The sequence below is a fragment of the Larus michahellis genome, chromosome 2 (assembly GCF_964199755.1).
Source record: "Larus michahellis chromosome 2, bLarMic1.1, whole genome shotgun sequence".
NCBI lineage: Eukaryota > Metazoa > Chordata > Aves > Charadriiformes > Laridae > Larus > Larus michahellis.
Genome location: NC_133897.1, coordinates 130,268,610 through 130,280,209, shown reverse-complemented (window position 1 = coordinate 130,280,209; position 11,600 = coordinate 130,268,610). Strand labels below are relative to the sequence as shown.

Sequence of the window (11,600 nt, the reverse complement as noted above, 5' to 3'; positions counted from 1 at the left end):
CGCGCCGCCGGGTCTCCCTGCTCCGGGGAAAGAGCGGGGGAGCCGCCACAGCTCCTTTTTGGAACTGTAAGCGAAAAAAAAAATCCCAGGAGATGGGCTTAAAGCGTAAAATTCTAAAAACCGGTGAAGCCCATAAAAGTGGAAAAAAAACCCCCAAACGACTGACCGCTGCAGCCGCGCCGGGCAGGCACGTCGCGCACCTGCCTCCTCCCCTTCTCCCCCCCGTCCCGGGAGGGTGCTGAGGGGTTAAGCCCGCTCGGGGGCGGAGGCAGGCCGGCGGGGCTCCGCCGCGGCTGGGTTTCCAATGGGACCAGCGGGGCGGCGGGGCTGAGCGCGGCGCTGGCCTGAGGAGCCGGCGGCGTGAGGAACCGGCCGGCGGCGGGATGTCGCAGGGGCCGACGGCCGCGGAGCGCCTCAACGACCTGCCCGACCACTCGCCGCGGGTGCGCAGCGCCGTCGCTGAGCTGCGGCGGCGGGCGGAGGCAGAGCCCGGCCAGCGCTGGCTACAGCCCCTCACCGACTCCTTCCTGGTGAGGTTCCTGCGCGCCCGGGACTTCAACCTGGACCTGGCGTGGAGGGTAAGGAGGGGGGCCGGGGGTCAGCGGACGCCGCGGGGCTGAGGGGCTGCCGCCATTCGGTGAGGGCGAGGAGCGGGCGGCAGCTTCTCCCTCTGCGTGAAGAGCCACCGCGGCGGCGGGTAGCCAGGCGGGCCCGGCGCGGGGGCGTCGCAGCCGTCCGCTGGCGGGCCGGGGTCCCGCAGGCCCACCGGGCCTCGCACCCCGCCGCCCCCGGGAGTGCGGGGGCCACGCCTCAGGCCCGGCGGGCGCGGAGGCAGAGGAGTCGGTTGGGGGATCGAGGAGCAGGCGGGGGGTCGTGGCTGGCGGCGAAGGGAGTGATCGGCGCTGCTCGGGGTGGGACGAGGCCAAGCCGGGAGTTTCGGGGTATAACTCATCGCTCGTCACGCGTGTCCCCGGCGTGGGGCCCTGTGGACGCGCGGCACCGCGACTGGCTTCGTGCAGCCGCCATCAGGTAAGGTAAAGGTTATGGTAAGTGTGGTGCGGCCGTATAACGCAGAGGTGACGGTAGGGCGGTGAGGTCACGACTCTGGACAGGAAACAATATCCTTTAGAGAACCTCCTTATCGTGCTTATCAGGCTCGGATTACCAGTTACTAGTAATGTTACCGGTTTCACCACAGTTTTATAGTTATTCTAACCTTAAGCTATGAGTAAAAACTTCTTCTCTGTTGGAGTTTTGCGGCTTACAGCATTCCTTTCAGGCTTCGGCAAGTTTTGGTACTTTCCTGGCTGTTTGTACAGCTCTTTGCCAATGCAGAGAATGTGTGAGAGTTTTTAATTCCCAAAGGTACAAATTGTTATTAATTGTTTCTTTTTTTTACAGAAACTTTCACAACCACTAACCCTTCTGAGCAGAAAGTATTTCCAAATCTTCCCAGGGCAAAAGCATGTATTCGCTTGTGCCAGCTGGAAACTGTGTTCTAGTGGAATTTGCCTTTGATGATATAGCATTGCCCAACAGACCTCACCTTCTACTTTCTGACTTCTCTGCACTGTAGTTTTTCCAAGTTTAGTTACCATAAGAGAAGATTGATTGCATATGGATATATTGCAGGATCAGGGTGGCTAAACAAAAATGTGAGAAATTAAATTAAGCCCTTAATCACAGAGAGCTTTAAGAATTATATTTTGTGGTTTTTTATTTGGCTCATAAGACTTGCATCATAGCTTTAAACCTTTCCTCCTTAGCAGAAGAACTAGCAAGTCAAGTCAGATTCCTTTGAATATTTATGGATCTTGCTTTTACTTGAATTTCATGAGATTGTTGTATTTTATATATATATATATATCTCAGATGTGCACTAACAATTGTAGGACCGTGCCTTTTTTTTCTTTTTCAACAAAAGTTATTTTGTTTTTCTGTATTCCTTGGTTCCAAAAAGTAGGGTTTAATGAAGACAATATGCCCTCCTAAATACGCACACCTGTTTGTATAGCAATTAGTTGTTATTGATAATCCTGTAGACAGGACAGTGGCATTTCAGAATTTGGCCCGTATGTTTCCACACTTTCTTATGATTAATTGTGAGATGTCTTGCACGTAGGACTAATCTCCAAGACTGTGGAATCTAAGCTAGGTTTAGAGATGGAGTCTAAGAAGTAGCAAATTCCTGTACTCTTCGGGAGAATCAGCCCTCTAGAGCTGGGGACCTGTTTTGGAAAAATTGAGTCTTTTTAGAAGCTTTTCATAATTTCTGAGTCTCCCCAGGCTGCTAAGTTTCTAAATTTCTTGTTTGGACCCTTCTTTGAACTAAGAGATCCTGATGTTCAAAAAACACCTGTGTTTAAAGTTCCATCTAGAATTCCAAGTCTTCAAATGCTGTAGCTACTTGTACTTAATCTTCCACATACCATCTGACACTAATTTCTAGGTTACTTCTCTTACACCATGGGAAGAAGAAAAAAAGCACTTTTTTTTTTTTTCCTTCAGAATGTGTTTATCTGCAATTGGTATATTAAAGCCCAAGAGAATTATTGTGCAAAAATCTGTGGTGATCATAAGATGTATATTGATCTTACCTGAGTCTGACCTCACGCAGAGGTTATGTTAGTACTTCATTCTACACAGAGCCCTCCTGCCATCAGTCCAGACAGTGGCTGCTCCCTCCCACCCTGTTTTGACGGTGCCTCGCAGTTTGGAGTTCAGGCTGATACAGTCCCTTTTTGCCCACTGGGATGCTGTGTTCTACTGCATAGTACTTGTAGAGCAGCTAAGGGATAATCAAAGTTTGTGGCGCTCTCAATGCTTATAACCAAAGGTCTTCAAGCTCTTGTCAAGCATCTTTCTTAGTATGGGCTCATACTTAGCCTTAAATAGGAATCAAGAGTCTGGCAACTGACCATACTCTTTACTGATGCATCCCTGGTTAATATTTGACAAAGATTTATCTGATTTCAGTTTATCAATATTTGGAAATGCTTCAGAAAAGAATAAGCAGGTAGATTGTATCAAGACATTTCATTTCTGAATCTTTTATGATGACACATTCCAGCAGCAATCTTGTACGTTTTTCCACTGGCAATTCCAGACTTGCTTTTAAGTACTGATCTATTGGTATACGTCATTCTAGAAGAAAATCTACCACTGAAACAGGTAGCTGGAATTGAAGAACTCGAACAAGAGCTAGAACTGTCTGTGTTTTTTAAAGCCAGTCATTATTCAATTAAACTCAGTAACAGATTGTTTTCAAGTTAGAATAGAATTATTTTTCTGCATTTTGAACCACAGGAAGGATTAAACTTGGCCCAATACCTTATTTTAGAAAGTGGCTGGAGATGTATGCACTAACCTGAACCACTTGAGTACAGGCGAAGTGGGATACAGGCAAAGAAGAGGTGAAGTTAAGCAGATAATTTCGACAAAAGGATTTCAAATGCATGAATGTTATTGGTAGGAAAGTGTTAAGTAAGTCTCCATGAAATACTGGCAGATATTTGTCTCTAGGAATGAACTGGAAGTCCTTTGACACAGACTAACAGTAACTGTCAAACACCACGACAAACCTGCAGTACTTACCTCCCAAAAATTGACACTCAGAAAGAACAGTGTTTTGTCATTAGTGGATATTCTGTGCCTCTATAATCCCTGTGGGAGATATAGGTGAGGATCAAATGTTTATGCAGCAAAAGATTTTAATCTGGATATAAGTTCATATCTGAGCTGAGCATGTTGTTTGCTCATTACTTTGTACAGGTACACCTACCTACTAGATTTGTGAAAACTGAGAAGCAGGGCCACAAGTCTCCATTAATTGTGCCAAAGGGTTTATATATATATCCCCTTATAAATGTACCAGCTACTTGTGTACGTTTGACTTCATTGTTGTGATCCAAAACATTGTCACTCGGATTCAGTAGTGACATGTGAAATCTGGAGAACTAGCATCTTCTTTCCTCCATGAATCCTTTTTCCTCGTGCATTTTATTATGTCCTTGTATTACATCCCACAACTCTTGTATAAGGCTAGTTCTCAGTGACTGTCTTTTTGTGCTCAAAATAGATTATACTTGGGGGAAAAGAATGAAAATCTTTAAATTCAGTAAAAATGCAACATTGAAACCCTATGTCAAGGTATGTTTTCATAACATACTACTTAAGACTTTTGTAAGCATCGTTTTTAAGGCACTCAAAACTGTCTAAATACCTAGGATCCTTTTAGGAATACTGGCTCATACAAAGGTGTATAGCCAGACTTTTGTCTTTGCCCTGCATTTGATTTATGAAGGAATCAAGACTTCCTGGTGTGTTGTATTGCAAATAAGTTGCTTAGAATAACTATGATGTACAAGAAGGATTGTTTTCCTCAGTGTCAAACATACTACTGAGTCTCAGGCATTATCTCTGAGCATCTTCACATCATTCAGATATAAATACCAAGTTTAAATCAGTTACTTGTCTGCTTTTCTCCCATTAATAGAGAGGGATTTCTTTGTTTTGTAGCACATGAATCTTGGATTGGATTAATCAGTAACTTTATCATCTCTGATGTTCGGAAGTCTGGAACTGTCCCCAACAGACCTCAGGACAAAACCTGTTGATTAATGCTTACCTCTAGACACTGGAGTTTTTCATCCAGCTTTCCCCATTTATCAAGTTATCTTGTATCTATTTTCAGATGCTGAGCAGATGCTAAGTAGGTTATTTAGTTTGTAAACACAGATAATTATACATTGAGATGTTTTCTTTGTGTTATAAGTACATAGCCATTTTTTATACTAGCTAATATATACTCCTGTTTTTCCTGATGTTGGGTTGCTTCATCTTCTGTATCCAACGGATTGTTATATAATATTTATGTTTTTCCTTGCTGTCTTTACTAAAAAAAAACCTAAAAATTATCATATTTTAAAAATTGCATGTGAATTTCTGTGCTTAAGTAATGTTAAACTAGAAATTTTCAAAATGAAGTGAAACTCTAAGTACTCACTGCTAGTTTTTGAATTCCGTTATATGTTTAAGGATTACTCATGTAAGTAGCCATGTGTGACTTGAATATGTCCAGCTGCTAAGAAAAGGTTTTCTACATAAGTAAAAATTTGCAGAATATGTCCCCAAACTAGCTGTAGATGCTGTGGAAGATTAACTAATGCTAACCTTTACTTCAGCTCTAAGTCATTTCAGGTAATTAATTAGGCTTTCAAAACCTGAACACTCTTCATCACTTTGTGGCGTTCTGGCCAAGGGAAGCATGTTTGGAGCTTAGCCATGTCATGTGTCTGAAAGGTGTACCGCTTGCCCATGTCATGGGAGGTGTCAGTAGTATTCCAACCATATATTTACTCCTCAATGGACTCACTAGAAGGTAAATTATGTCTTCCATAAGGATTTTGAGTGTATCACAAGCCACAAACACCATTTCCTTTTTCCCAAGGTCCAGAATTTAACTCCTTGTTGTTTCCAAGTTGGGAAATGTAAGTATTCATGAAAATGAGAAACTAACTGTACTGACAAGATAGAATTATTTAGGATACTGAATGAATGTATAAATTTTTTTCTTATCTTGGTTTTTGCAGGTAGCTCTTCAAAGAGATGTTTAAAATATTTATGTAATTGTTAATTAGGTTCATTAAGTTGTGGTACAACAGATTTTAGAAGAAAAAGGAGAAATGACAAAGCTACAGATGTGTTTGCATACTTGTTTTGAGGTTGTTTTTGTATTTTGCTGCTGTTTAAGTGTCTGTATTAGAAAGATGAAGGAAAAGTTGTTGACAGTGCTGTCTGGTTGGCACGAAGTGGTTGGGATTGCTCAAACAATGCCCTTTATAGAGAGTCAAGCACTAACAGAGTGAGATAATCAGAGTACCTCATTAGGCCTGTCTTTGCAATCATAGTGAATTTCTATTCCACAAATTAACTTACTTTCCCTACTCCCACCCCCCCAACCTTGTTTGTTTTTAAGTTAGCCTAGACTAAAGCTGATTTAATGCAGTCATTTCAGTTTCTGAAATGAGGTGCTGAAAAATTCTGATTCTCTTAGGTCTTTTGAAGGTCTCAGGTTAGAGGTCTAAACTGTAGCTGTTCAGGAAATTTTAACACGAAATCTAAATTACTCGCCATAGCTATCCTTCTACCGTCCAAACTCAGTGCCAGAGAACTTAGCATGGGTGGTACAGCTGAGGGAGAATTTGGTTGATGAATTGAGAGGAAGCTTTTTAGAAGATAGTCATGCATAGCTTCCCGCTTACCTGTGCAAAATGGCTTAAATAAATTTTAGTTGCAGGGCATAGCAGTTCATTTTTTCTACCACCACTTAATGAATATTAAAAGAGAAACAGTAATTAGACTTGGAAATTAGAACTACTGCATCACTGACTTAACTTTTCATGATTCACCTCCAAGATGACCTTTCACAGTTTCAGCTATAATTCCTCTACGTAGATGTTAGCTCAGAAAGGATTGCCTTTAATTGACTCTTCCTTAGAGTTAGTCCATCGCTTTTCAACACACAGCTGTTTCTGTGCCTTAGATCTACTAGTTGATGATGCTGCTTTCCAGCCTTAAGAGCCAGGGTGATGGTGTGCCTGATAATGGACAGGATCTCTATTTTAGCGAAACAGGTTCTCATGATTTCCACTCTGTGGGAGGGAAATTGTCTAATGTGTAATGGACCCACTACATTGTTATATTCTGTCATTTCAGAGGGGTAGGAGGGACTTTGAAAATGTGCTTTAAATATGCTGATGATCAAATCTGTTTCAAACCTAAACCAAAATTATTAATGACTGTGTGTACAAAATGAGCTCATACTTGCAGGGGTAGGGGTGAATGGTGAAGGGGGAATGGTCTGCTAAGATTTTGCACATCAAAGTTTAACAAGCCCTGAAAGAATTGGATGCAGTATTAAACAGAATAATTGTAAATGTAACCTGAGTAAGAAAACTGGGTTTTGGATGTATTTTACGTAGAACCTACTGGCTTTTTCTCTATATTCCAGTTTTCTTTTCTGACACAAAATTACAACTGCAGTCTATTAACAAGTAGACAAGATTCTAAATTCATCATAACTTACTTATTTGATCCAGTATAGCAACCTTCTACTACTAGGAGGGATTTGATTAAAATACACAATGAACTGATAGCTAATTTAGTGAACTAAACCTCTGACTGTGACCACATATTGAAGACACATTTTTAACTGTGCTCTTCATATAATACCTGATGGCTATTTGTCATCCACTTTTATTTTTTCCAGTTATTGAAAAATTACCAGAAGTGGAGAATTGAATGCCCAGAAATAAGTGCAGATTTACAACCATCTTCTGTTCTTGGTCTTTTGCATGCTGGCTATCACGGAATCCTGAGATCAAGGGACCCACATGGAAGCAAAGTTCTAATATACAGAATTGGTGAGTGACAAAATTGCTTGGACCTGTTTCACACCTGGCTCTGGCACTGATGATTTTGTTTTGTTGTATTGTGTTTTTGTTGTTGTTTTGTTGGTTTTCGTTTCTTTTAATTATCACAATTTGAGCGGCAAAATGAAAGTATTTTATGGCTGCAACATCAGTGATTGGTAAAATTAGATAGTATCAGAATGTCTTACCTAGAAAGATAACATGTTTATGTTCCCTGTTAAAAATACCTTTACATTGATATGAAGCTGAGCTTATTGAGCTGTAACTGTTATATATAATTTGACTTATATACTGGTATGGCTAAAGATATACAATACTTTATGAAGAACTTATTTTCTTTATAGTGGAATCTTCATCTGTATCAAAAAAAGTCTTAAAGTTAAAACCCTAAAACCTGCAAGAATGTGTGTTTTTTTGGGTCTGAGTGTCCCAACAATTATTTGTTTCCAGGCAAATTTTCAAAGCCATGTGCTAAGGCTGGTATTGGTGCACATGCAGCACAGAGGGGAGAGTGAGAACAGGAAAAAAAGGTGTACACCTAGTCATGTACCAACATTCAGTTTAGATGTGAATGAGAAATTCACTGGGTGTCTAACAACACCGAAGATCCTTGGTTTGTTTCATGCACTCCCAAAAGTCTTTTAAAAAAAATATAGTTAAATGATCACATTTTTAACATATTTCTTTGTGCTTGTTTTGGACAGAGAAATTATTTTTGACAACTTTTAAAGAATTATTTTAATATCAGCCGGTCTAGTAGAAAATGATTTGTCTCTCTGTAAAGTTGTGTTCTCTGAAGCTTTCATCTACGGTTAAGGCTCATTCCATGTAATTCTTTGCTCAGGCCTCAGAAAAACAAGTGAGGTTCACTGAATCTTGACAGAATTACTGCACCAAAGAAAAATTATATGAATGGATTGGATTGGTGATCTTTGGTTTCTGCTAACATGACTGTTACTGAATTAAGCTATTCCTGTCAAAACTTCGTACCGGAGGCTATGGCCATAGGCAGGACATACTACGTTAGGTGACATCTACACCTATGTACCATTAGGTGGTACCATCTAAAAAAAGAGTTCAACAGATGGGTGTTAGAGCAGACACACAAAATAACTTCTTTACTGTCAAATCTGTTTATTTCAGGACCTCTGGTATTGCTTGTTGCTTTTTGTTCCTAAGAAGCATGTTAGAAGCAGTAACAAGCAAAATTACAGGTGTATGTGGTATTCTTGTGGTAATACAGTGCAATTTATTCACTTTTCAGGACAATGGGATCCCAAGTTATTTACAGCATACGAAGTGTTCCGTGTCAGTCTTATCACATCTGAACTCATTGTAAAGGAGATTGAGACTCAGCGGAATGGAGTCAAGGCTATCTTTGATCTTCAAGGGTGGCGATTTGCTCATGCATTTCAAATCAGTCCAGCAGTGGCCAAGAAGATTGCTGCTGTGCTCACAGTAAGTATAACATACTGCTTCATGCTTCTTTGTTGCTGGAACTCCCTATTTTTCTTCTGTTCTGAGCTATGATAAATTTTCCTTCCTTAGGCCTTCGTAGAGTCTCTGTGGCTTGAAAGAACAAAATCCATTAAAAGTCAGTTCAGGCATAGGTTGTGCTTGATTTGACTTAAAGTATGTCCTTGTATAGCAGTAAATGTCCTTTAACCTCTGATGTTTTGTAAGACTCCACTTATAAACCTTTACAAGAAAAGGTTCATAAGACTCTTGTTACCACACAAGAAAAGCAGCTGAAGCCCGATTTTGTAAGGATCTGTGTTCGTTATCCTGTTTCATAGAATGGTTAGAATTGGAAGGGACCTTAAAGATCACCTAGTTCCAACTCTCCTGCCCTGGCCAGGGATACGTCCCACTAGACCAGGCTGCTCAGAGCCCCATCCAGCCTGGCCTTGAACACCTCCAGGGATGGGGCATCCACACCTTCTCTGGTCAACCTGTTCCAGTGTCTCACCACCCTCACAGTAAAGAATTTCTTCCTGATATCCAATCTAAATCTACCCGCTTGCAATTTCATCTCCTCTCTTCCATTCTTTTGTGCATTAACTCAACATTCAAAGCTTTTTTTTTTCTCTGAGACTCAGAGAAGATGAGAAATAGCATGTGCTAAGAGTAATTAAGAGCAAGACAGTACTAACTTGTTACCAGCATGGATGATGCTAAGTAACCATTCAGCTGCTACCAACAGAATGTATAATGTTTATGTTTTGCTTTGCTTTTTTGCCCCCCCAGCGTGAGCATTATTTTTTGCCACTCACTGCTGCCTCATCTCCTATTTTTCACAAAACTTCTAGGGGCTTTACTGTCTTTAAGCCTTGTTCATTCCTGTCAAATTCCGTTGAACTTTGCCAATGGATTTGAGAGTGGGGGAAAAAAAAAGAAAAGAAAAAAAAAGAAAAAAGGAACAAAATTGAAAAAGAAGGGGACAGAGAATTGACAGGCAAGCTACAGTGAGTCCTGTAATCGCATTTCCCTTCAGAATTTAGGTTCAAAATCAGTAATAATAAAACTGGTAGCCTATGGTGTGTAAATGAGACAGGGAGATAATCTCTTGCTCTGATTTCGTAAGGTTCATATCTGAGGTTCAGTCAAAGCTTAGTCATTGAACTAATATCATCAGAACTTCAGCTGTTCTTCCTCTTTGAAAAGTTGCAAAACTTCGGTGAAACCAGTAGGTATTCCCATCTTCTCACACCTAGAGTAAGAACTATTGATGTTCATATGAACCTGGTCCAAATCTCATGAGAACAGGACATGTGAGAGTGTTTCATTTGATTTCTGAGGTAGTAAACAAGCTGCTAGTAATTTTTTGACCTTGAAATAGAGCAGAAAGGAAGTAGAATAGGATTTGCAATTACATCTAAAGGTTTCAACCCATTATCTCAAACCAGGAAATTATTTGAATGTGATATTTCCATCTTGACCTATTTCAGATTTGTTGCATGTTTTTCAAGCTTCTAAATGTTTATTATAGCTATGGAAAAAAAGGCAGAAAAAACTTGTATGTTTCCAGTGTTCTTTTCTAAGAAGAGAAGTAACTTTAACTCATTCATTTTTCAGGTTCTTTTCATCACTTCAACTGAGTTTCTGTATTTGACCCAGAGATTGTCTTAGTGTTGCTTAATATGTTTATAAGTAAAAATTGAGGAACCTTAGTTTCAACCCTGTGTTCTTCTTAAAAAATGTGTCTTGCAAATTACTATCCTGTATGAAGAAACAGAAGTTAATAGAAAGGAAATACGTACTAAGGAGTGGAAAGCATAGTAACATTGGTGACATCATCTTGAAAAATCTGCTACCCCAGGCAAAACCAAATTGTTTTTCTGAAAAACATGATAGTAGACTTTACATATATGATAATACATACTAACATGCAATAAACATATAATCAGATAGTTTTAAGGTCTTTATCATTAAAATCTAAAAGGAGTTGCATTTAAGAAATGTGTGGGGTTTGGGTTTTTTTTTTTTATCCATAGAAGAGTGCATAAAATAATGTGAGAAGAACTACTGTACAAGTAGGGAGAACTGTTTGTGAGAAGTACCATTTTCATAAGCAGAAAACCTCTGGTTGCAGAGCTAGTATAAGCTGCGATATGAATGGAAGCTATACTTTCTGCATTGCATAATGCTGTCTTTGAGCACTGCCATATTTTATTTGAACTTGCAAAGTATCTGGGACTTCTAAATGAATCTTGAATGCAAGTAGAAGTATTTGATATTATAAAAGCTGTATAGCAGATATAATTTTTATTTTCATTATGGCAGTAATCTTGTTGTAAAGTTGAACTTCTGGCTTGGGCAAATTCCCAGGAATTTCAAGGCTCTAAATTATATTTATAAGGGCTCTAAATTATATTTATAATTTATTTAACTTAAACTAGTAGCTTCAATGGTTTATATTTTTATATATTTACATATTATCCTTCAGGCTGTGAATTGCCAATGAAAGCATGTGGCTAGGGAGCTTTTTGGTAAATTAACAGCAGAATCTCTGCTGTGAATAATTGTACCTCTGAGGAAAGGCTGAGCACAAGCTTTGTGTACATAACTTGTGTGTAATTTGGTGAGGGTTTTCTTGTTTGTTTGTTGTTTTTTTGCTTGTTTGGTTTTTTTTAATAGCCTCTCCTCGTGTTTTTTGAGGATTTTTGT

General features: G+C 39.8%; 1 protein-coding gene and 1 long non-coding RNA gene across 3 annotated transcripts in view; one reads left to right on the top strand and one right to left on the bottom strand.

Moving 5' to 3' along the window:
- Nucleotides 1-256: 256 nt before the first annotated feature.
- The window catches only part of TTPA (alpha tocopherol transfer protein), a 16,511-nt gene continuing 5,167 nt past the window's right edge, over nt 257-11,600 (top strand). The window contains exons 1-3 of one of the 2 annotated variants that reach the window (XM_074577130.1): nt 257-578; nt 7,271-7,424; nt 8,698-8,891. In XM_074577130.1, coding sequence (XP_074433231.1) covers nt 384-578; nt 7,271-7,424; nt 8,698-8,891 — 543 coding nt within the window. In that variant the 5' untranslated portion in view covers nt 257-383. The remainder of the gene's footprint in view (nt 579-7,270; nt 7,425-8,697; nt 8,892-11,600) is intronic. The other variant, XM_074577129.1, reaches the window with a different exon arrangement.
- LOC141739578 (uncharacterized) overlaps nt 8,554-11,600 on the bottom strand; it is an 8,748-nt gene continuing 5,701 nt past the window's right edge. Inside the window, exons 2-3 of the long non-coding RNA XR_012585743.1 lie at nt 10,694-10,771; nt 8,554-9,002 (exon numbers count right to left, since the gene is read on the bottom strand). This is a non-coding gene — a long non-coding RNA (uncharacterized LOC141739578). The remainder of the gene's footprint in view (nt 9,003-10,693; nt 10,772-11,600) is intronic.